This window comes from Zophobas morio, unplaced genomic scaffold (genome assembly GCF_036711695.1).
Source record: "Zophobas morio isolate AGI-343-1 ecotype UQ-CSIRO unplaced genomic scaffold, CSIRO_AGI_Zmor_V1 ptg000021l, whole genome shotgun sequence".
In the NCBI taxonomy this organism is placed as follows: Eukaryota; Metazoa; Arthropoda; class Insecta; order Coleoptera; family Tenebrionidae; genus Zophobas; species Zophobas morio.
The window spans coordinates 9,524,686-9,551,401 of record NW_026972126.1 but is presented as its reverse complement, the minus strand read 5'-3'; the positions used below and the strand labels follow the sequence as shown (position 1 = coordinate 9,551,401).

The 26,716-nt window shown below is 32.8% G+C and overlaps 2 protein-coding genes across 2 annotated transcripts in view; both read right to left on the bottom strand.

Moving 5' to 3' along the window:
* Positions 1-1,916: 1,916 nt before the first annotated feature.
* LOC135132719 (uncharacterized) lies at positions 1,917-3,720 on the bottom strand. The gene is made up of 4 exons (XM_064060904.1): positions 3,470-3,720; positions 3,286-3,421; positions 2,737-3,228; positions 1,917-2,685 (listed from the first exon to the last, which is right to left on the bottom strand). Exons 1-4 carry the CDS (start codon positions 3,554-3,556, stop codon positions 2,033-2,035), a joined length of 1,368 nt encoding a protein of 455 aa, XP_063916974.1. The 5' UTR covers positions 3,557-3,720; the 3' UTR covers positions 1,917-2,032.
* Positions 3,721-4,002: 282 nt separating this feature from the next.
* Positions 4,003-26,716, bottom strand: part of LOC135132020 (protein spaetzle 3) — a 47,132-nt gene continuing 24,418 nt past the window's right edge. The window contains exons 3-5 of the mRNA XM_064059934.1: positions 10,758-10,882; positions 10,319-10,696; positions 4,003-4,640 (exon numbers count right to left, since the gene is read on the bottom strand). Coding sequence (XP_063916004.1) covers positions 4,481-4,640; positions 10,319-10,696; positions 10,758-10,882 — 663 coding nt within the window. The 3' untranslated portion in view covers positions 4,003-4,480. The remainder of the gene's footprint in view (positions 4,641-10,318; positions 10,697-10,757; positions 10,883-26,716) is intronic.

Below are 26,716 nucleotides of genomic sequence, written 5' to 3'. Positions count from 1 at the left end.
GAATTTTTCGTTGAACTTTGGATTTTTCAATTTTTCGACTGTTTTATCCTTCGATTTCTAATTTTTCAACTTTTCGATGTTTTACTTTTTCAATTTTTAACATTCCAAGTTTTTCGATTTCTGGAGTTTTCAGTTGTTCTTTATTTCAATTTTTCGATTTTCCGATTTTCTAAATTTTCGAATTTCCAATTTTTCTTCTACCTCCGTGTGCCACTGTAACACTTTCGTTGCCAACGGACCCTATCGTTCGTAAAATCTAGTGTAGGTCCATTGCGAGTCTAAACCATTCATTAAGGATTTGAGTCATTTGAAAGTAAACATTTATGGAAGCTAGGTCAGTTAGGAAGTCCACTTAGAATCTTATTGGATTAAAGTTGGCGAATTCTAGATCAGATTTTTGGAGATTCCAAAAACAATCAATTTTTTTATTTTCTGGGGGTTATGATTATGAAACGTCGACAAAACATGAAAGGAGCCAAATATTACAATAGATAGGTACTGTTCTAATTGACGCTCCGAAAATAAACATACAGCTTTGTTGTATAAGCTAAATATGTTTGAAAATACTTTTAAATTTTTTATAGCTCTATTTTTTTTTTTAATTTTTAATTATTCATTTATTTATTATATAAAAAAATAGCTCTATTAAATTGCGTTGAAGAATTTTTTCTACAGTCTACAGCGAATGTTTAATTTTCCGCCCTTTGACCGTTGGAACAGCCCGTATGAACTTATTTTACATGAGTATTTTGGCAGAAATGGTAAGAAAAAATTTGAATTCCGTATTGTCTCATTAACTGTCGAAAAATAAAAAAGATGTATTAAATCGAGTTTTCTAAATTGTTTTTGGCGAATTGTATGCAATATTCGTAATTTCTTATTCATCCACACAACGTGAAAATTATGTTCTGCTAATGAATAATGTTGCAGTATTTTAATTATGATTTATGTACCGTGCGATGCATCGATGGAAAAAAAACTCTGTAAAAAAGGGCTGATAAGTAGTAAGGTAGCGGCGAGAATTTTTTGTTCATTTTCGTATTACGCACAGTTCGAGTTCCATCGGTTTTGAGTTGCAGTGCGGTGTGTAAATTAGTTTGTTTAAAGTGGTTTAATTTTATTAAAATAATTTGGTTTCGGGCTTAAAGTGAATAGTGAGTGTTGTGATGTGCCCATGAGGAAGGAGTCTGCAAGGATCAGCGCAGAAGGAAAGGAAATCGGGATTTAAAGGGTAAGTGAGTTATTTAATGTATTGTGCCTTATTTCTTCAGCTCTTTCATTCTAAATTGAAATAAAAATACGTACGTTAAGGGAGAAGGAGCTGTATATTGTGTAAATCGTTACTTAACGACTTAACAAACAGGTTAGTTTCAACAAGAACTCAAAAGCTAATTTCTCGTCAGATACTTACTTTGAGGTGTATTTTGAGTCTATTATATATATTTTTTTCTGTTCATCTCCACCGAGAATCGCGTAATGTAAACGTCAAATTTTGCTTAGAACTTATATTGTGGTTTCAAAACTTTTTCTGTTTAGTATTTTTTAAATCTTATGGACTTATTAAACCTGTCATGTTGAATTTCACCATTCTTAAAAATTAGTAGTATTAAAGTTGATGCTAACTTCAATGGTATTTTTCTTTGTGTACACAAATATTTCACGTGTTTCTTGTTGCAGTGGGTTCGTAAATGAAGATGAGGGGATTCGCTAAATTGTAGCAGAAGAAGAAGCCTAAAGGTTAGAATTTTGCATTAATTTTAAATTCGGTGTTTTTTTTAACATTTTCTTTTTATTGTGTCATTCATCAATTCTACTGTAACTTAAAACACGTGAATTTGAATTCAGATAGAAATAACGACAGCGCAGTTGCTGAAACTTGTCGACAGAAATTTTCAAAACGACATAAAATCAGCCAATTTCACGTCTTTCCATACTTTTATTGGTTGTTATTACAGATAAAATACAAAAGTGACACAAAGTCCAAATTTTTGTACTAAACATATAGGTATATCCACAAAACACTCAGTCTTCCTTACAAAATAACGTTCTCTGAAATCAGTGAATCGTGTTCTTGAGGTTCAGAATCCGTGATAACGATTTGCGGTATGGTATCTTTAAAGGAATGGTCAGTCTCAATTTTTGCTTCTTCAGTCTTCCGTACCAAGTCATGATATATAGCGGCGTCATATGATCCAGATATGTTTAGCGCATGCATAAAATTTTCAAAATCTTCAAACAGTTTAAAGGTTTTGCTAGTATCCACAAACTGGGGTAACCGGTTGGCACAATAGTCAAAAATTACGGCGAAGAATTCTTTGTCCGACAACGACTTATCAATGAGAATGGGGTTCAAGTCGTGCTTAGGTGGCGCCACGTAGATGATGCGGTTAGCGATAATGAGAGAATCGATGCAGAATTTTTGTGGGAATTTTTTTGTGGTTTTTGCTAAATCGATCACGTCTACGACGAGATTGCTGCCCATTTGTTCCAGTAATGCTGCAAATGTAAGAACCACTTCGTTGTGCTTCTTCGAGGAAGATCTGTAAGCGACGACCAGGCGTTCTTCAGATTTTGAAGCACTTTCTTCAGGATATTTCTTTGTTAGAATATGGAAGATAAATAATATGAATGGAAGAATGAAACTTGCTCCTACTATACCAATTACTACACGAGTACCTTTACGTCCTGCAACGAATAGGGTAACTTTTTTAATTTTTGAATTTATCACGACTTTACCTATGGAAACTTTGGGGGTTGACATCTTCATGCAAACGCTATTCGTACAATTATTACCTAGTACAGATACAGTAAAATAATATTTCCCTACATCATTATATGTAAAAAGTTCATAGTGAATGTCATCACTACTGGAAAAAAGCTTTGAATCTTGTAAATTGGTGTTACCGTTTTTTTCCTTATAGGCCTCTACTTTGTAGGACGATATATTAATAAAACTTGGCAATTTTTGGGCCCTTAAAACTAATCGAGACAGATCTGTTTGATCAATGTATAGGAACAGCGGCATTTCTTTCCAGTTTGGGAAAGAAAAAATGAATCTCCTTGAACTAATCTCTGGAAGATTTTCAACTTTGTACTCAATAAGGAGCGTCTCATTTTCTACTTCAGGCATAAACGTAAAACAATAAAAATTTGAGCTTCCTTCTTTCACTAGCGTACTACAAAACTGGTTAGTTGAGTTGTCACGTGTGGATATTTTTAAAAATGTATCTACAACACAAAACAAGTCATTGTTTTTATTTGTACGCTAACAGCACCTGAAAATACTAGTCCATGAAGACGCCTCAGGGGTTATTTTAAGAGAGTTTTGTTCCAGTTCCAGTCCCACACGTCCTAAGCTGGTTGCTTTCTCACTGGGTTCAAAGTATAAATCCGTGCACTCTTCATGGTTCAAAACCTTGTTCTACAAGCGAACTGTGTACACTGTGCACTACATAAGCGCAACACTTACCTGAGAGCTTTGACACAAGTTATAAAAACACAAAGTAGGTTGCCATATTATGACAAAAATCCACAAGTAATGAAGGTTAGAAGGCATTCTTAAAATTAGTTTGAGCGCTTCGGCATTATAAAGTTGCCTTTTTCACATTAGTTGTACCGAAAGGGCCGTTTTAAGCCATAATACTGATATAATTTCACATGTAAACAAAATCGAATTAGATTTGACGTTCCTGTCAATAAACAGTGACAGCACTGCGGACTTTGACAGCCAGGGTGGGCAATATAAGCACACGAATTAACTAGCGTCCTTTCGAATTTATTCTTACCGAACAAAAAAAAAAAAATAAAAATAAAGAAAAAACAAAACCACGTGTTACGTAATATTTTACTTTGATAATAATTTTATATAAATCATTATCTGACTGCTGAGTTATTTGTGGTGTGAATTTTTTGTGGTGTTTACAATTTATGACAAGTGGTTTGAATGTGGGCACTGCTGGGTGGAACTGGACAGGCAGGAAGTGGCACAAAAAAACCAGTAAGTGACAGTGATCGTGTATTTTACAAATAATTTATTAATAATAATGCTATAGAAAATGGCAGCCATCTACTACATTCATTCGAGTAATTAATCAAATGTTTTTACATTGATTTACATTATAAATAAAGATTATATTTCGTAGAAAATTACACCTACAATGGTAACTATAATAGCTCGTAAAAACAAAAACAAGACTGACTGGTAACGTTCGCGTCAATTTTACATACAAAAATACAAAATATTCGATTTATTAACGTAATCAGTCATGCTTTGAGATTGCACATTTTCTTTGTTTTTTGTTGCTTTATTAATTATTTATAATTATTATAAATGAGTTAATTAGATGTGGATCGTAATATCAATTTGGCACATTGAGTATTATAAGTTTCTGCCTTTTTTCACTCGCAGAAACGAATTTAGATAGAGCCGAGTCAGAGTGGGGTGTTGGTTTGTTGCGGTTCGATTTCGAATTTCTTCTACTTAGGTTGGGTTGCATCGACAGACGCAACACGAGGGAAATAGGAACCAATCCATGAAGATGCCTTTGCAGTCGTTATCCGGGTCGTAGGCCAGTAGTCGGTGCCATTTGTACTTTTGCTCGCAACCGCAGTCTCCTGAGCACCGATTCGTGCGCACTTTTCTGAAAATATAAATATTAATTAGAGATAAATGGTCTGATAGTGATCAGAAACAAGTTGATAAAAAATTAAATGCACAATCATTACCCCTCACTGTCTGCATATTTAAGAATGCCCCGTAGGTAGATTTGCTTAACAATAAACAACATTTTTTTTTGATACAGGTGCGATATATCTAGTTTGAGTTGTATAGCTTTATTTAAATTAGTTAAAAGTAACACCAAAACTAGTCATAAGAACCCGAACTTTTATTCAGTTATTCCTTTTTGTGACGAAATGATACGATTAATTGTTTTAATTATTTTATTATAATTATTTAAAAATCGGTCAGATTATGTAAAATGTGCAAAGTCTGGTCCTGATAATATAATAATCCTATGCACTGTTAAGGGAGAAAAAATTAGATATAAATTTTTGAAATTTGTAACATTTTAGAATTTTTTATATCCCAGAAAAAAATCCGTCGAGTTATACGAGTATCTTGAAAACGGATGGAAATATTAAAATTCTGTAAATGCCATTATTTTTAACTTGAAGGGGGAACTTAATTTAGTACATTGTAAGTACGGTGGCACTTCAAACTAAAAACAACATTGTTTTCATGATTTCAATATTTTTATCCATTTTCATAATATAAACTGCAGAGTTTTATCTAGTACACCTATATATGTTGTATACTAGGGCCCAATTTTATTGGTACTTGAGCAAAGCGCATATCTTCGTTCAAAAACAATTTTATTTTTACAGTTTTGTGAAGGTTTTTAAATATTTCAAGAAAACTAGAATAACATGGCAACGTCGCTTCGGAATTTCAAAAATAAAATATACCGGGTGGCTGGAAAATGGCGTATTAACTCTCCCCTACGCTCTTAACAATCAACTGGTGAGCCTGGGAAAAATAGTAAAACAATACCTTCTCACATTTTGATGGAGTTATAATGATTTTAAAATTGGTTCTTTTGCTACGTTTAACAACTAAACAACACATTCTACAAGGATATGGTTGTGTTATTTTTGTAACAATTCGATAAAATTCCATCTGACAACAATATTTGCTTGCTATAAAGCGAAGGTACAAATCAGCAAAAATCGAGTAAGCAGTTAAAAATGTTTGACGTATCAAAAATTGTCAAAGTTTTCAAAACCCTACGTTTAAAATGTTCGCAGTTAATTTTAGGTCTCCCTGTGTTTTATTTTCGGATAAATTTAAAGAAATCTGGTGTTTTGTTGCTGGATGAACTTGAACAAAATCTTTTGAGCTTTTAGTGTTTTATTTTTTATGAATTTGAAAAAGTCTCGAGTGCCGCAGTGTTTTTTTTTAATTGAGGAGACTCTTGGGAACTTATGGTATATTATTTTGGGAGCCCATAGAAATTTTTTTGTAAATTATTTAAAACAATTTTGGGGGACTTTGGTGTTTTAGTGACCTGATCTATTTTTGAGTTACAATCTTGAGGTTCTAGGTACTCCTGTTTGGAAAGAATTTGAAAGTGCTTTGGAGCCTCTAGTGCCTTTTTTTATAAAAATTTAATTAAATTTCTTGGGGGATACGTCATTTGCTAAAATCGGTCTTACTTTAGCAGGTACTAGCTCCGTCCACCCGCCCTCTCTTTTATTAAAGGATATGTTATTTGCCAAAATCAGTCTTATCTTAGCAGCCACTAGCCCCGCCCACCCACCCTCTCTTTTCTCAGAGGGTATGTTATCTGCCAAAATCAGTCTTATAATAACAGCTACTATCCCCGCCCACCCGCCCTCTTCTTTCCTAGAGGGTATCTCATTTGCCAAAATCATTCTTATCTTGGCCGATACTAGCCCCGCCCACCCACCCTCTCTTTTCTTAAAGGGTATGTTATTTGTCTAAATCAGTCTTATCTTAGCAGCTACTAGCCCCGCCCACCCACCCTCCCTTTTCTCAGAGGGTATGTTATTTGCCAAAATCAGTCTTATAATAACAGCTACTAGCCCCGCCCACCCGCCCTCTCGTTTCTTAAACGGTATCTCATTTGGCAAAATCAATCTTATCTTGGCAGATACTAGTACCGCCCACCCACCCTCTCTTTTCTTAGAAGGTATCAGTTTTATCTTAGCAAGTACTGATGACTAACTATTACAAAAAAAAAATTATGTTATGTTTAGTTGCTTATATTTTTTTGAAATTTACATCAAAGGATTTAATTTTTTTTGGGACTCTCGAAACTCCCGTACATAACGTACTGAAGAGTTAATCCGCCATTTTCCAGACACCCGGTATATTTTATGTTATATATGTACACGTACAAGGTGAATTACCAAGCACGCGTTCCTCTATATTATGATAGTCATAAAATTAATTCTTAATATATGGTTATAAAAAAAATATTAATACGATTTTCAAATATGTACCTATATTTCATTTTTTTAAAGGAACACGCTGTATGCTATTGCATCTTACTACATTTTTTGTTCTCTTTCTTTTCTGTTAAGTATTTTTTATATTTAAAGTTAATAGCTACTGCGATTTTTTAGTTTACTCTTTGAGAAAACTTAAATATCGATATTTGAAAATTTTAACCTCTTAGAGTTTTTATAAACACTGTGTATATTAAAATTTGATTTAATTGATACAAACCACAAAAGCGCTTATCTTTGTTCGTCTCTCCATAAAAAATAGCAAAACAGATCTTAAAATTAACACTGCTGTAATTTTTTTGTGAACCCTTGCCATGTCTAAAAAAAATCAAATAATTCAAAAATTGGAATAACGTGGCAACGTCGCATCGGAATTTCAAAAATAAACTGTGGCTATAAAGCCTAGAAAGAGGCTATTAAGAATATGTAAAAATATATTATTTAAAAAACTTATGAGTCAAAAAAAACTCTATCTACATATATAATCAATTAATCAAAAATAATTTTACATGCTACTCAAATTACCGTGAAATTATTTTCTATAAACTTCAATTATTTACACGTGCTGGGTGTATTTGACACAAAAAAGTCTATTAATTATGTATTTTTATTAAATACTTATCAATGAAAATTCAAGGAGTAGTTGTTGGTATTGTTACCATAAAATAAAAGAGAATTAGAGTTGACTGTGCGTATTTTCAGATGACCACTTTCTTCGCTAAAAGTTACGTAATGCTAGATGAAATATTTTTAGTATAATTAAAACATTTATAACCGAGCATAATTAAATGTAAAAAGTATTTAATTTATAAATAAATATTGTTACTAAAGTTTACGTTTTTTGTTCAGTTAAAGATGTGTGTAAACAAACTAATGTTGTCAAAATGTTTATTTTAGTATGACCTTTTAGCAAAGGTGATATTTCCGAACCTGAAATTCCTGATTTTTAAAGTAAGCATCAAGATTTTAGCTTTCCATATCGATAAAAGCTGAATAAAAATAAGACATATAAAAAATAAATTTTGTTGTGGTTATTATTCAAATCTACTAGAGTTCAAGTTTTCAATAGAAAAATATTCGTTGTTCCTTGCAAACTATTAAATAACATATGTTTACACAAAATATTACCACTGTTTTAATTTAAATTGGTTTAAATATTTTACATATATTTTAAAATTAAAATTAAATATCCGTCAAGAATTAAAATAGCGTTGGCGGTTTCTAAATGGTTCCAGATCAAAAAAGATGTGTCGGTTTTCGTGGTAAAAAAGTATGTTAATTTTTAAAATTTTTCACAATTTGTACATTCTTGATCTTCCAGTCATTTTATACAATGTTTTTTCAAAATTTTACCCATTATGACATTATGGGGGGACAGTAAAAACACGATCAAACACAACTGTGTTTATTTATATTAAACAGAAAATTTCCAAAACTACTAGACCGATTGTTGTAAAATGTTATTATATTTACGTCAGAAATATCGTGTAGATCGTAAAACGTTAATCAAAATTTGTCATTCCCACTAACAATTTGATGACGATCCTCCAACCTTCTGCGTAGCAAATAATATATCTACTCCTGTACTTATGGTTGATTTATCCGTCTTGATTTTTAATATCACAATAATTACTGTATAAAAATTTTGATGCACTATACCACCTTTTTGACCTTATTGATATTACTGTTTAATGTTTTCACATTTTCCAAAATTTGCTTTTATGATTTTTTTAGTTTCTGTAACATCGAGTTTTGAAATTTCCAGTAATTGTAAAGTATTTGATGTTTTTAACTTTTTAAAATGTTTGACATTTCCACACTGAATTATGTACTAATGTGCTAATGTTAAGTGATTTGTTTCTACTTTTAAAACTTCCACATTATCTTTGCCATTTTGACACTTTTGATATTTTATACGTACTTGTTTTCCAAATTTTGAAATGTTGATGTTTTTTACATTTTTCGCAATTTAATTTTAACATTTTTGAACGTTTCGGATGTTTTTAACTTTTGATATTTCCTACAACTTCCGTTTTTTTAATTTCTCTCGCATTTTAGAGTGTTTGGTATCTTAATATATTTTTGATATCTTAAATGTATTTGACCTTTTTCAATATTTGTTTTATGCTAATTCGCACCGAGATTGTTTCAACAAACAAAATGAGTTTTAAAAACGAAATATAAATCGGTTATAAGTATTTATTTTCTTTTTTGTGGAAGCAATTTTACATTTAACATAAGTTAATTGTTATTATCATATAGTGAACGTAACTGAATTATGAAAATAAATTAATATATCTTTATTTTCTGCAAAAATAGTATATTATTAGCCAAGGTTGCAGAGCCAAGCATTCTAGACCGAGCGCAAATTAGAACCCGAGACGCGCAGCGTCGAGGGCTCTGAAGCGCGAGGTCTAGAAGTGGCTTTGCAACCGTGGTTAATATACTATTTTTTTCACTAGCAGAAACCATAAGACAATAAACTGAAAAAATAAACCTTAAATTTTTTGACGCAACATGATTTTGTTTTGATTTCTAATCAAACTTGATCTAAATCTTCAACACAAAGAAAACCGTTTATACTTGTCGCTGAGTTAATCATTTTATCTTCTACCGTCTACCAACTACCATGCGTATACTCAAGTAATGTTTGTAGTACACATTTGTTCATTTTTTAAGAAATAATCACATCAAACATTGCGGACATAACCTCAATTTTTCTTTTTGAACCGGTGGTCGCAAAAGTTGAATTTGCTCCCTCTAAATGAGTCGACATTTGCATGCGTCGTGGCTGCTAGTGAAAAAAATTTATTATACAATGAGCAAAAAAATAAGAGTGGAAACCGCGACTGTATCACAAGTAATAAAAAAAACCCATTTAATATTAGAAAGTCGGGGGGCGTCAGCTCGGGGGCAGTTGGCACTTTTACTTTCATTGTTGTATATTACGCAACTTGTCATTAAACCCGGTTTTCATCGCCAAATCACATCTTCACTAATAAACGCGTAGTTGTCAGCTGAACAAAATGTGAGGCACCGTTACAAATATATTTACACGAAAAAACCCAGTCAGCATTGAATTATTTAAATAGAATGAGAAGGTCTTGTGGTCTAATTTAAATAGTTCGATGGTGTGCAGTGACACAATTCCAATACAGTGTTAATTTGTTATTTCCTCCCAAAACAACCGTGACGTGGAAACTCTAACGGTACCACCAACAGCAACACATATAAATAATTCAGTGCTTGGCATTTTAGCGCTAAAATACCGTTAATTGTAAATACTCACGAGCACACCTCCTGATGGATGGCCTGTTCGAAGTGTTGCGTGTTGACGATCGCCCGGATTTTTCCGGCGGAGTTGGACGCCCAATAAGGCGTCACAATTTCCACCTTGCTCTCGCAGGCGTCGACTCGTCCGCTCTCCGAGCTCTGATTGTTTCTGAAATTCTGGCGCGGATTTCTGACGTGGCTGAAAAAAGATTCTCCTCCGGTTTTCCCGCCCGGATCCGGTCCCGGATCGAAGTGTAGGTCCGGCACGCCCGGCTTCGTCGACCTCTTCTTTTTCCGGCCCGCAGGACCGTACTCGGGTGATCCCATGTCGAACTCCCCGTACATCCTCTTCATCAGTGCCTTGTTCTCGTCTATGAATAATTCTATACGATCTCTGGAAACGGAATTCGTCATTGTTGTGATGGAAAAAGTGCTAATTGAGTGATTTCACTCACAATGGGTAGGAATTTCCTGCCGTTGGGCAGAATAATTGCTGGTGACGTTTTATGCAAGGGACGCCCCGTATGTATTCGCCACGCAATTCTAAACCTAAGGCTACGGACAGTGCCGTCCATAAAATCTGAGGACAAAGAAAAAAATCTTGTTAGTCATGTAATTGTTAGAGAATTGAATTTTTTACTACGTATTTTAAATGAACAATTTGATTTACTCATTCAGTATTTGCATCTGGTGGGAGTCTGAGTGTATGATTTGAGGTCAAGTGAAGCACTATTCTGACAACAATAGTTTATACATTTGTCTTAATTTTTTAGGCTTTGGACTTAAAAAAAAGGTAAAAGGTGTACGTCTGAATCAATTATTATCAATGTTTTTGAGATTATTTTAACTGTTTTTATATTATTTCTTATCTTCCCGTATCTGTCCAGTCTTTAAGAAAGATAATATAAACATCATAACTACCGTCCTATTTCGAAAAATAAAAAAAAATGATTTTGCGAATTTCATTGTTTTTTTATGGCAACCATTATAAGCTAAAATAAAAATAACTGTGCTAACCGTTTGTTACATGAGTTTTTATATTGCAAAATTTTGTGTTGATGGCATCCATATTTTTGCAAGGACGCATACATCAGTTTGGATAGATTCATTGTAATACTAATAATAAAGGTATTGCATTATTGTCATTCTTGAATAGTAATTTATAATCAATAAAATAACGAAACAATTTAATCACGTCTACCGTATGTATAACAGAGGTGTGACTGAAGACCGAACTGAAAATGATTTATAGTACTTGTAATTTGAGACAAATAACGAAAACACTTATCAACCTGTAGACGTAACAGTTAAACAGAAACTAAACTAAAAGATGTTTTCTACAAATTGCAATAAGCGACGGTCCAGACTTTTTTATTGCTCTGACTTCCTCTTATTGAATAAAATATTACATTTTATTTTGATTTTCGATGTTGTAATTCACATTTGGTTAATTATAACTTGTCTAGATCTAGGGGAGGCTCAGGATCTCCTAGCCTCCCCCTAACTACGGTCTTGTTTAGGGGTTATGAAATATCGAGAAAATATTAAAGTACCAAATTGCGCAACGGACTCCATTACTGTACGACCTTAGGTTATCCTCGATAAGGAAAACAACTTAAAAGTGTTTATGTTCATACATCGGAAGAATGTCACGTAGAAATTAGTTTGATTTGAATCAGTTTGTCCCCTCAAAACACAGGATCAAAACTATTAAGTAGTAAGCTACAATCGACAAAATGTGCTGAATATCATTATTATAATTCTTATTAAATAAAGACGTTTGTATTTTCACATTTTCGGGAAAATGGGGTGACTCGTTCTTAATTGACCAATAAAAAATATGAATGCAATGATGAATCATAAGTAAACACTCTAATATTTTGCACATTTTGGGTAGAGTTTTTTCGGCAAAATTTTGGGATAACGTCATCAATTTTTTGGGGGGAATAAACAGATTTATTTTGATTAACAATTTACCATGCTTAAAATGACTTTAACACGCCTGCAAGATTTCAAAGCAATCAGTTTTGCAATTCTTGATTTATTCAATAAAATAAATTGACTGATTTATTAATTTTTTTGACTGACCCTGTATAAGCAAATCTAAAAAATATGAATGTAGTGATAAATTACAAGTATAGACCTTAGATCATATAATAAATAGATACCAATACTCAAACTGAAAGCTGTGACTAGACATGAAGCTATCTGTTGTCGTTTTCTACGTCAAGAGGAGTAGTATAATGCTATCCTTGTGTGATCACCACATCTTCATCTTTGTTATATGCATTTCATCTATATATGTCTATTTCACTTCCATCCTTGTACCGCACCAGCGCAACAAATCGCTTTTGACAGATGTTTCTCCTAACCTCTCTTTCGAGTTGTTGTACAAAAAACAATTTTAGAATTTAGAACAAAGATCCTATTTTAAGTGATGTAATCATAAAGGATCACAATTGCTGCCCAATAATTTACTATTCCTTTCATTATCTACTGTGAATTATTTATAAAATCAAGCTGTCAACATCTTTCGTACGAAGTTAGTTCAGACATACTTCCTAAAATTTAGGCGCGCAAAATTCAAATAGTGATCAGGCAAGGATAGCTTCATTGTAATCCCTCCATGTACGAGAGAGATGCGTGACAGGAGGATGTCGTCACAGGCTCTGCTAGGGAAAGAACACGGCATGGTGGTATCTATTTATTATATGATCTAAGGTATAGACTCATCATACTTTGCACACTTAAGATACGAGTAAGATTTGTTCAGCAAAATATTGAGGTTATGTCATCAATTTTTTAGGGGGGGATGAGCAAATACATTATGATCAAAAATTTATCATGCTTATGTTATGATAACCTTAAAACATCTCCAAGATTTCAAGGCATTCGATTTTGTAGTTCTGATTAAATCAATAAAATAAATTCACGCATTCATTAATTTTTTTGAGTCACCCTGTATAGGCAAATCCAAAAAATATGAATGGAATGATAAATCACAAGTCATCATATTTTGTACATTTTAGTTAGGATTTATTCGGCAAAATTATAAGCTGACGTCATCAATTTTTTGAAGGAGATAAGTAAATATATTTTGATTAAAAATTTATCATGCTTATCATAACTTTGAAACATCTGCAAAATTTCAATTTTCATTCGGTTTTGCAGATTTAAAATTAAATTGCAAAATGTTTATAATTTTTATTTTTTTTCCAAAAATCTGGATGTTTCGGGTCAAAACTCAACCCGGTGTGTAGAAATATGTTATATATTTTATACAATTTAAAACCCATTTACTATGTACAATTTTGAAGCGACGTCATGACATTATTGGTGGGGATGATTAGACAAATTTTGGTTAGCGTTTTACTATCTACATGATATTGTTAATATATATACAAAATTTGACAACAATCGGCCAGTACTTTCGGAGATAATCTGTCTAATAAAAATCCCGGACGGCAGACAGACGGACAAGCGGACAGACAGACGGATAGACAGACAGACGGACAGACAGGCGGACAGACAGACAGATGGAAATGGGAGACCTAGTTCGTCGTTCTGTAGGGTTCATAAGAGGTCGAGAAAAAGTAAAAGTAGAGAGTCAGTCGACGGGCTCGATTACAATGCTTTGCTTACGCTTGGGAAGTAAAAAGACAAAAACCAAAATCCTTATAAACTTATTTTTAACTTGGATTTAAATTTTGCACCATTTTATTAATCAATCTTGCTGTGGTTTTAACAACTGTCAAATGAAACGTTTTCTATTTCTTAGTTAGTTCTTTCTAGAACTTTATTTGCGTATTTGAGTATTCACTCAAAAATTACATTTCCAATAGAATGGACAAAAGGTAGACGGTATATGGGAGTATTCGATTCAAGCGGCTTGGGATAAATTTCGGGAATAATTTCCCAACAATATCGTCGACTATGTCCATTTTTGCAATGCATTACAATGACGTAGGACGAAGTTCGTCTCTACAAGAAAGGAAAGAAGTGATAGGTCGAAAGATAAGACAAAATATTGGAAATGTTAGACAGCTAGTACCTGCTAAGATAAGACTGATTTTGGCAATTGACATATTCTCTAAAAAAATAGAGGGCGGGCGGGTGGGGCTAGTATCTGCTAAGATAAGACTGATTTTAGCAAATGACGTATCCTCTAAGAAATTTAATTAAATTACTAAAAGAAAAGACACTAGAGGCTCCAGAGTACTTTCAAATTCTTTTGAAACAAGCATACCTATAACCTCAAGATTGTTTTAAATTTTTCAAAAAAAAAAATCGGATCCCAAAATTAACTCAAGAAAAGGTCAGGTCAGATTTTTCCAAAATAGGACGCCAAAGTCGCCCAAAATTGTTTTAAATAATAATAATTTACAAAAAAAATCTCCTTGGGCTTCCAAAATAATGCACCGTAGGTACCCAAGAGTCTCCCGATTAAAAAAAAAAAAACACTGCGGCAGTCAAGACTTTTTCAAATTCGTAAAAAATAAAACACTAAAAGTTGAAAATATTTTTTCAAGTTCGTCCAGCAACAAAACATCAGATTCTTGTAAATTTATCCGAAAATAAAACACTAAAGTTAACTGCGAACATTTTAACGTTGGGTTTTGAAAACTTTGACAATTTTTGTTAGGTCAAACATTTTTAACTACTTACTCGATTTTTGCTGTTCTTAAAAAAATATGTACAAAGAAAACTATAACAATTATTATTAAGCAAAAAGAAGCCGAAGATTTAGTCTCACCTACGCCAGCCCCGATCTTGCATAAAAAAATAAGGCAAGTTATCAAATAAGTAGAAACAATTGTAAATAATTGTGATCATCGGTTGTCTCCGTTTTCTATACCGAGTTTATGGTTTCTTAGAAAAATGTGTTTGTTCCGATGCAAAATCTAGTCTTCGATGGCAGAATAGCCGTTAACAATTCACAGTTTTCTTTGACGTTTCCAATCTGTATGGTTCTTGTGAGTGACACCTTATACTTAACTGCTTATACAGAATGATTCAAAAAAATTTATGAATGAGGCAATTTATTATGGAAAACAAGAAAGGCTCACTCAATTTTTCATTTTATTGCTATTATTACACTTCATCTATCTAAATTAATACACATCCTTTGCGAATGCGAATAGCTTATCTGCCTTTATTACACCCATATCTTTATTTTAACTTCGAGGGATTATCATAAAAAAATAAAGTTCGCAAAATCAAAATTTATAAAGTTTCGAAAAATTTAGATAAATGTACTGCAGGGGCGGGGGAAGTTATGTCAAAATAACCTTTATGTTTTCTCGACGTTTCATGCCCCTACAGCACGGAAAATGTAGTCTCTCGTTTCCGTCTGTCTGTCTGGTGTCTGTATCCATTTTTACTAGACACTTGTTGTCAAATTTTGTATGTATTATTAGAAAATTTTGCTAATCATCCCCACCAACAATTTGATGACGTCATTTCAAAGAATTCTATGTTTATTTGATTTAACTGTTATATAACAGTATACTCCTGTAAGTTTGGTGTATGAATCCGCTTTGAGTTTTTCCCCAACGATCGAAATTTTTGCAAAAACACAAAACATGGTATAATACTAGTTTATTATTAGTGTAAGGCATCTCCGTTGTGGTCTAGTGGCTAAGACTGAGACCTGACGTCGCGCGTTCGATTCCAAGCTTGGCCTTTCGTTTTTCCCTTTTCTTTTTCTCTTTTTCTCTCGCCTTGTGTATTGTCTATGTTCATGATGTAATAACAATTTTTTTACGGGTTAATTTAATAACGAGTCACCCCATTTTTTGGAAAATGTGAGAATACGCACGTCTTTATATAATAATGATAAAATAAGTATTATAATTATCAGAACATTTTGTTTGATTGTGGTTTAATTAATAATTTTAGTCCTCTGTTTGGAGAAAACAAACTCATCCAAATCAAACTAATTTCTACGTACTCGTAACATTCTTTCAATGTATAAACACAAATAAACACTTGAGCTTCAGATTGCTATTACCTAGTGCTGAAGGACATTTTATCCCGTTAGTTAAGTGCTTTAAAGTTTAAAGTGCTGTGGGGGTGTTATTTATGCCGTTGGTTTTTACTTTACAGGGGTTGTTTCAAAACGAAAATCGAAAAATTAAATTTTATAATTTTTAAAGAGCTGGATTGCACTTCAAGGGCGAGGGAAGTGCTGTCGAAATAGCAGTTGATCAAATTTTTTCTTAGTCTTTCACAACTTCTACAACACGGAAATGCACGTTTGGCGTTCCCTTGTGATACATTATACATTAATTTCAGTTTACTGCATATAAAAAAATATGACGTCATGAAATAAGCAGTATGACAAGGTTACTTATTTGTGTGATTAATTTTGTGTAAGCGGGTTGTCTTAAAAAATAATTTATTACTTTATTTTAATTATATTGGTAGCACAAAATTTAGTACTTCATCCCCTGGGGAAACTTGATGACGTGATATCAAAAAGGTTATTAAACAAGTATTTGTCTGAGAATACTTCCTTTTTGGGAAATGCTTGCATACGTAGGCTCAACGAAAAGATTTATGTTATTATTATTATTATTATTATTGTTGTTAATTGTATCACAAGTGATTTAGCAAATTTCTATGAAATTTTGGAAACGCATTAGTCTTATTACACTGCAGCAAAGTTAATATATTCATGGAAACATGTGGAAATCCAAAATTTTTGTACGTCTACCCATAAATGGATATAATAATTTAACACCACGTTGTTAAGTTTCGAAAACATCCGTGAGGTATAAGAAATTTGTATTGACTGAAACATTTTTCCCTGAACAATTTAGAAACATATTTAATCTATAAATAACATACCCGGATAAAAATAGAATAGTTCAAATAGAAAATACACAAAAACAAATCATTCAAAAACAGACTGTTAACTATGGTAATTGATCAATGATGAGTAGATTGCACTGTTATTTCTTGTTTTTATGACCCCGTGTATTGTACTTTAGGCGAACCATGTAAATGGCAAATTCAAGATTTATTTAAGTACTGCCGATCAAATTATGTCCATGAATTGAGAAGTTCAAGTTTATTTGTTCTTGCAAAAAAAAAGAAACAGATTATTAAAATGTAATTTAAGTGTGCATGTGGGGTTCAGACTAAAGATGACCTCAGAGGAGGTCAAAACATGTTTGTATAATAAAACAATTTTTTGTTATTTGTGCTTGGACTTTAAATTTTTGTTGCTCCACTTAATCCAAAATGGGTTTCTTGGCAGTTTTGTCTTCCACCTTTTTTGGTACACTCGCGATTCGCCTACGTGTGTCTGAACTGAATCATCTCTATGGTGTTGAGGTAGGTGATTCCAAGTGTCTGGAACGAGTCATAGATTTTCATCGAAAATGTTAAGGGAATGTTATAATAACAATCTACACTGTGACCTAGTGATTCAGCAACAAATCGAATGTGGGTGTTTTGCGACCAATAGCTGCTACTTTTTTTTGTTACTTTCCTCAGAAGTGCTGTGGTGAATACGGTGATCCATGAACTGATTTTCTTCAAAGCCATTTTGATAAAAAGTAGTTATAATGCGGTATTGTATTAAAGGTTTTAAATCGCAATATTAAAGCGACACCCACGGGTTGAGGAAACCGCAAGAATAGTGCTTTCTTCGCATCATGTAACCGCACAAAAGACCAATCAAGCGGCAAATAAGCGAACAAATCTAACATTTTGTATTTTTTTTATAATAGGAAAAATCGTATCATTGGAAGTAATTTGTGTGATTCAATATTCGAAAATATTACATTTGAAATTAAAATTTTAATAGATATTCTGTTCAAGAATGCGAAAGAATATCTCTTTTAAGCAATATTCAGAAAATTCAATACTAAATCCTTCAAATATTCTTGAATGGTCGCTGCAGGGCTTGTTTCATTGTTGTGACTAACAGGTTTAAGGGCTATTTGCTGCTTTATTAACTATAAACCATTGTAATTAATAACAATAATAAATTAAAAATGTGATACTCATTGTGGTCATTCTTTGTACAGTGACTGTGTTTGATGATGTTAGTTTGTGCAAGGTTACAAAGCGCATACAGATGTAGTTGACCATGGTTTGTAATAGACAGTTAATTTTCGTACTGTTGACAGAGTAGATTAAAACAAGTTCAAGTATGTATTAAAATTTTTCAGCAAGTAAGAAAGTTGCAAAAGATGTTCACTTCGTTTTTGAAAATATATTAGAAGAACTGTGAAATATCTAGTGAAAAACAGGAAATATCTGAAAATAACTAATCTGTATTTTGTGATTTTAGATATCTGTAAGCTATTAATGAAGTAAGTATATTTCGTTTCCCGGACGTGCATAGCGTGGCGTTTTAACAATAACAAAAGCATTCACTAATTAAATATCGACTTATTATATTCGTACTATATTATTATTAAATAATTGATTTTCGTCAATCTGTAATCTCAATGTCCAAATTTTTTCCGTTCCTATCAACAAGTTTGAAAGCGCCGAAATCCGTGTTTCGATTACCAAGAAAATGATCAGAAAAAACTGCTTATTCATTATCTAAAAAAAGCACAATCATAACATAACGTAGGAATAGCAACAACTGAAACGACTAAAAGCGTTCCGCTTTAGGACGAAATTAAGGAACCACGCGAGAGTAGAGCAGTTAGAATTAGCAGAAGAAAATGTCTATACAGTTAACATTAACACCTAACTTCCTGCGCTTGTCAAGCACAACCAGAACAACGTGTTAATAGGACGTGCTGTTTAATGTCGATTTGTTTTACAGTTGTTTTAAAAGAATGTAGGAAGTTGTCAAAAATAGAAGGACATTATTAAAATAAACATTTGTCGTTGTAATAGAACACGACGGACGGTCGACAGACAGATAGACGGAAACTTCAAACACGCGTTTTCGTATTCTGCGGGTTGTTAAACGTCAATAAAACATTTTGGTAGATATCTCTAAGGAATATTATAGTTACAAGATTTTATTCGATAAGTTTGTAATAGTGACACAGATAATAATAACAAAGAACTTTATTTATAACGAGGTGAAGTCTAGCCAAAGCTATTCAACTTAACCTCCAGTAAAGATGCACGAGTTTCATGCCTCATAAACAGGATAATGAGTAGTTGGAAGAATAATTCTGAAAGAATTTTAAAAATTAAATTAAGTTATTCCATACAGTCACCGTAATAATAGAGGTACATGCACTAAATGAAGATAAATCTGTGCAATGAATGATGCATTTCGAAAGTTTTATTTAATAAGTACTGTATAACTTGAGTAATATAGCAAAATTTAGAACAAAATTCAGTCAGAACTACAATATAATAGTATGTTACTCACAATAAGTGTTTAGAAAAGTGTCATTTTACTAAACAGCCATACGAGTGCAGGAAAATCACTTTTCTAACGAGTTGAATATACTATTTTTTTCGCATTTTATTTTCGAGATGCAAGGCCAACTTGATTTTTTTTAAATGGCACTACCATATAATTAATGCATTTTTGAATAGAGCTTTTTTTCTGAATCGAAATAGCAAAATAAATTATTTTAAATAGGAATAAAAAAAAAGAAAGATGACATAGTTACGTTTGAAACTGGAAGTGTTAAAGAACGTCCAAAACCTGGCAAGCCAAGAACTGCTACCAATGATGAAAATGCCCTTAATGTCCTCTTGTAGACGCAACAGAAAAGCCCAAGACATCAGTGCAACAATTAGCGCTGAATTACAATGTTAGTAGAAAAACAATTCAAACAATAATGAAAAAGGAAAAGTTTCACCCGTACAAAATCCATTTGGTACAAGAGCTAAACACAAATGATTTTGATCGTAGAGTTTTATCAACAGGATTTTGTTTTCTGACGAATCTTCGTCTTGTTTAAATGGTTATGTGGACAGACACAACTGCAGGTACCTTCTGACACAAATCCATACTGCATGGAGCAAATCCACACACAGCGTCCAGAAAAACTGAATGTTTGGTGCGGTATTATTGGTTACCATCTAATTGGTCCTTTTTTTATTAATGGGAATTTTAATTCTGAGGGATACTTAAGGCTGTTACGGGAACGGATAGTGCCTAGAGTTAGAGAATTGTTTCCCAATTACCAAAATTCGGAGTTACCAGCAGAAACTATTTAATTTCAAGAAGACGATACTCCACCACGTCTTGGACGTGAAGTGCGACAGTACTGAAATTAAACTTTTCCTGGCAGATGGATAGGCCGAAGAGGTACTATTGAATGGCCTGTCAGGTCACCGGATTTGACACATAGGGGGTATTTGAAGAATCGCGTTTATATCAATAGACCGATTCACACTGAAAACTTACAGGAACGCATATGTAACGAAATTGCTAGCATTCGTCCAGAAATTCTCATTAACTCACTACAAAACTTTATTCAGCGTCTTTTTTACTGCCAGCAAGTAAATGGAGAGTAGTTTTTGGTTTCGGTTGTTATTTGTTTATTTATTGTTCTATATTCATTGAAATTAATAATTATTAATTTATTTAATTATTGTTGAATAATAATTTATTTCTTTTGGCATTTCTTTCAGAAGGAAAGTACGATTGTGCCGTTTAAAAAAATCAAGTTGGCCTTGCACCTCGAAATTTTTTTTTTCACTTTATATACCCCTATACATAATTTCAGTTGATTTGTACAATTGGTTCTCAAGATATTTAACCGTTTTCATACATTCTGGTAACCCTGTATGTATATTTTAAATTTCCAAATTTTGACAAAGTAGGTAAGGTTTTGTAGTACCATAGCATAAAGGTCGATTTATAAACTTGCTTCTGACGTTGCTGTTGTAAGATAAATATGCGGCGAAGATATGCGTCGTTTATATCATCCGTTGACGTTGGCTTTTCAACCAATCAAACTGCGGTAGTATGCAGTGTTGCCAACTCGAAGAAAAATTCCCTGAAGTAAGGGGGACATTTTTCTGATTGACAGCACTAATTCCACAAAAAATAAATTTTGATAGAGATAATGAGGTCCACTAATTTAAGGCATTTTAATCACTTGTTCACCGAAACCCTCATATTTTAAATAGCTGCCATCATTTTCTATATCTTTCTGTCGGCGCGTACGTATTGTTGAAGATATATTTCGACATTTAAATCAACAAGATTTATGGCTATTATACTAATATGTGTATCTTTTCACAACAAAAACTTTAAAACATGTTTAAAATGGTAAATTTGTATAGCGAAATATCAACTTTGCAATTACGCTCCACCCCTCGGTCTGACAACGAATGAAAAATTCATCACGATTGAGATCGAGATGGATGGGTGCATGGGTACATTTAGTTTTCTTTGCAATACACGATTACTTAAGAACAGATTTCACATGGAAATTTCTCGTAGAAAAATAAGAATTTTACATAAGCTCCGCCCCTCGGCTTACGACGAATAAAAAAAAACATCAGAATTTAGATAGGTCGGGTGGGCGGGGCTTATATATAAATATACACAGCCATTTTTTCACAACAAGAAACTTAAAACATGGTTAAAATAGTACATTTTTGCAAGGAAATATGGATTTTGCAATTATGGGACGGAGCCTAATTGCAAAATCGATATTTCCTTATACAAATTTACCATTTTAAACATATTTTAAGTTTCATCTAGTGAAAAGAAGTGTACACATATTAAAACCAAAAAAGCAAAATCTAAGCCCTCCCACCCGCCCTATCTCAATTGTGATGATTTTTTTATTCGCTGTAAATCAAGCGGGCGGAGCTTAAAAATACTAATTTCTTTACAAGAAATTAAAAACATGTTTTTGAGTATCGTGTTGTTTAAAGAATACTATGTACATTAAGAAAAAACTAAATAGAAAGATAGGTACGAAAAGACCAAAGGATCATTTTGTAAGAGAGATTAACCAAAAATTTGATAGGAGCTGATGAAACTATAATATCGGCGTTTTTCTACGAAAAAGTAAGTTTTTTGGAAATAATTTTAATCTAAGTAATATCTAATTTTAAGTGAAGTATCGAACATCAAGTATCTTTTAATGAAGTGATACTCATTTTTGGGCACAAAGCAGGCGAGCTAAATTATGTAATTTGAAAATTAATGACATCCATGATAACCCATTCAAATTAGTTGTTACTCTGAATGACACCAGGACAAATGTTCCAAAATGTGGAGATAATAAAATCAGGCTTATAACTTTTTTGAACTCGAAAATTTGCATTTTTCATAATATAATAGTGTAATATTATTGGTGTACTGAATAAAATGCAAAAAAAAATATTTTCAACTATACATATGTTCACGGTGTTTTATCTAATAACAATTTTACATTGAATGTATATATATGGAACGTTGATGGTGTTTTATGTAACAGTCATACACCGAATGTATAAGGCGTGAGATAGAACACTCTATGTATATTGTTACGAAATAAACCCATACGCCTCCCCGGTACGACGCCTATGGGTTCTAGTATGTACGGCGATGATGACTCATTGTCGGTGACCTTCGAGAAGAACCTCGCGGCTGTTTAATAAATGGGAACCACCGTCGGGAGGAGTTAGAGTAGTCCAAATAATGGGAGTTCGAGTCGGAATTATTCTGTACATAATCGCTGTATAGTTAGTCGTGTAAATTTGAGTTATTAAGAAATACAAATTTTAATTCACCGATCATCGTAACAATATATTTTTATAGAAAAAGTGGTAATAAACATAAAAACGTAACAGGGAAACGGGAAAGTAGAGAAACAAGAAAGCAAAAAAACAGACAAAAAAGAGAGGAACAGAGATGGATAGCGAGGAACCAAGAGAAGCAGAGAAACATAAATAGACAGAGAAACTTAATAAGGGCATTTATTAATTTAAATATTGGGTGTTATTATTAATTTTAGAATCGTAAAGGACTGTCATAATATATATATATTTCAGTGTTTAGGAAGCTGAAATGTCTTCCACATTATGTATTTTAATATTTTATATAAACGCAAGGTATTTATAATTAAAAAGGACTTGGACATTTCAACTGGAGGTAAGTTTTTGATTTGTATTCCGTGTGATGATTCCAAATCTACTTTGTGGGCATATTATCGTTCCAGATACAAAAATGGCTATTTTAAGTATTTTTACAAAAATAAATAATTCTCTTAATAAGAGCAATCAAATACCTTGATCTATGTTTAAATGTTTAGCCTTTGACATATGAGAATTCAGTATAACTTTTTACAAAATTTCCCAAGGAAAATTTTTCACTGAGATTTGGTAAGTCAAAACGGAACGTATGTGTCACTCGTGAAATATTGTCTGTCGAAAAATACAAATACTCGTGGATTCCAGTAAACAGTACATTTGTCTATTTGTATATTCCATTCAGGAAATTTGTGGATAAGGGGTGGTTGTGGTTTAGTTTTTATATGTTGGATAAACTGTTTTAAACACATAACGGCGAATTGTAGAGGTAAAACTTGCAATCAAAAAATGTTCTGTGACATTTCGAAAGGACAGGCCAGATTTTACAAGGGAGGAAATTGTTTGAAGACTCGTTGGAATATTTAAAGTAAGTGTATTTCACACAAAATATTTGTTATTTACCTATATATAACTTTACAGGTGTGCAGACCAATGATCAAAAAAATTTCATACGAGTATGTTTGACAGACTGTTGGACGATGTCTGCGAACATTTGGAAAGGCGGTAGAACCATTTGGTTTCAAATTTTAAAGTCCCTGGTATGTAAACACAAACAAGTCAATGGTCGACGACAATGACGAGACGTGGATTTACCAGATTTGAAAAGTAGCCCAATCAAAATTACCAGTGAAGGTTCAAAATTTACCATTTTGCATCCGGAATACCTTTTTGGCTTTTAGATGGTTGGGATTTTTTACTAAATTCAAAACATAATGACAGGGGCTACCACAAGATGGTAGCAATGACTGGAGTAATTTTTCAAAGTTGGGGGAATAATCAGCTTATTTCTGGTTTAAATAAGCTACAGCGACGATGTGCAGTGGTTTTGGACAATGCAACCTACCACTCCTACATTCTCGTGTAAAAAAAGCCAAATGTAGGAATGACTGATTAATCATTGTGTCAATTTCAAGGAAAAATCTTCGAAAAAAGCACTTTGGAATTTAATTACACCTTGTCGTACGAACAGAACCCGACGTTACGTGACTGATGAAACATTGAGAGACGGTCGTGAAGTTTTTAGATTACCCCCATATCAATGCCAATAGAATCCTATTGAAATGACGTGGGGTTTTGTAAGAATGTCTACAATAAGCATAAAAATTCGCGACGTAAATGTCCAGATCTCTAGATGCACCCCTGGCAAATGGCAAAATTTTTGTAGACGTCCTGAAGAAATTTGGTGTTCTTGCTGGTGAGTCTCACTTTTAAACCAAGAAGAAACAATACTAAACAATTTTCAACAGCAAAACATTGTTTGCCTACAGTGGTCAAAATTATGGGTTTATAAAGAGACAAATAAAAAAAAAGTAACTCAACAGTTTAGAAATGTTATATCATGATTCCAAAACTGGTCGTAAATTTTCTGTTTAGGTTGATGACATGTGAAAGTGTGAATTTGGTAGCTGGTGGTTTAAATACAACAAAAAAAAAACAAAAACCGAAAAACAGGTTTGACACCGATGATATACAAGTGGTATTTCCGAAATAAAACAGACGTTGTGACAACGAGAAAAAAGCAGAAATGAGGAGAAAAACATTCACCAGTATTTTTATTGCACGCCATTGTACACAAAAATCTGTTGGTCAATTAATTCACAAAGTTCATCAAGCACAGTATTATTTTTACACGTAATATTCTATTGCACAACTGAATAGTTTTGTCTCCTGAGAAATACTAATCTGTAATTTATGTTGTTTTTATTAAACTATGTAATCAGTTCAATCAATCAGAATCTATTGACAAGTTTGCGAAACCCAGAGCAAGCAGTAATCAGTTTCAAGAATTTGCAATAAATAACGAATTAAGACAAGGTGGAATATTAAGTCCGATTTGTTTGACAGCTGCAATGTATGATATACTCAATTAAAAGACTGCGCCAATTCAACTGTTGATAAAGGAGAGAATTCCAGGAAATCAAGGCAAGAACAGGAGCAGCAGGAAAATTTTTAATAGCAACAAGAAACTAACTAAAAAGAGATACTGAAACAAAAAAAACTCAAATCTTTAGAAACATTTACAAAGAAGAAAACAAGACCTGACACAGTAAAAAATAACATAATAGGAGATAATTTGAAGATAAATTGATACAAACCATAACACAACAGAGATAAATGAGGTAGAAAGGACACGTCATGCGACACCAAAGAAAAGAACTAACGGAAGACCGAGAAAAACCTGGACAAAAAAAAATAAGAACAGCAATAAAAAAATTATCTAGTTCACAGAGTTCACCAGGGACAATATTAATTTTACCGCAAACAAAGGTAATGTTCTGTTGCACAACTGAATAATTTTATGTCGCCTGAGATATAATAATTTGTAATTTATGTTCTTTTTTGAAATAATCAGTTCAATTAATCAGAATCTGTTGACAAGTTGAAGAAATCTAGAACAAGCAATTTTCACTTCCAAGAATTTGCAATAAATAACGAATTATGACAAGGTGGAATATTAAGTCCGATTTTATTGACAATAATAATGTATGATATAATTAAAAATATTGTAGTGTGGTGGACACCGAAACCACGTCCAACTGAATTTGGTGAATGCGCTGTTCCTGAAGAAGTATAAGTAATGGTTAATGAGGAGAAACATTTGACTATATAACCTTGTGCCACAGTTCGTCACCCTAACGCGAATCGCTAGACATGACCTAGTCTCAGCTAATAACTAACAAAAGCATAGAATAATTAAATTACTGAACAAAAATAATTAACTTTAGTTATAATATATTATTATTTAATAATTGATTTTCGTGAACAACGTGTAATTATCTCCCGACTTTTTCCGTCCGTATTACCATGTTTCAAATCCCAGAAATCCGTGTTCCCGATAACCAAGGAAATATTTCAAACCCAACTAATTATTCACTCTCAAAAAAGCAACAATTTGCAGGGCCATAGCGCCACGCAGGAATCTTAGCATTTGCAATTCGATTAACTGTTCCATTGTCCGTGACATTATAATGAAATTCGGTGTCGAGATAATATGCGAGCGAAATGCTCATGGTGTCCAGATAATATGTCAACAGAACTGTTGAACCGCCTACTCGTTTTGCACGAACAGTAATAATGAGCGTGTAACGAACGAAAAAAATCACACGTCGATAATTGCCGCTACCAGGCGTGTTCGGGAAATTTTCGAAATACCGAATGTCACCTGTCAAAATCGCCCTTGAAATTCTTTATTTCTCGAAAGGGCGCGTCTGGAAATTAATAA

Coding starts and splice junctions, on each gene's coding strand:
- LOC135132719 (XM_064060904.1), bottom strand. CDS start 3,556: ATGCCTTCTAACCTTCATTACTTGTGGATTTTTGTCATAATATGGCAA. Junction 3,422..3,469: donor ACTTGTGTCAAAGCTCTCAG/GTAAGTGTTGCG, acceptor GTTCGCTTGTAG/AACAAGGTTTTGAACCATGA. Junction 2,686..2,736: donor AACCCCCAAAGTTTCCATAG/GTAAAGTCGTGA, acceptor TATTCGTTGCAG/GACGTAAAGGTACTCGTGTA.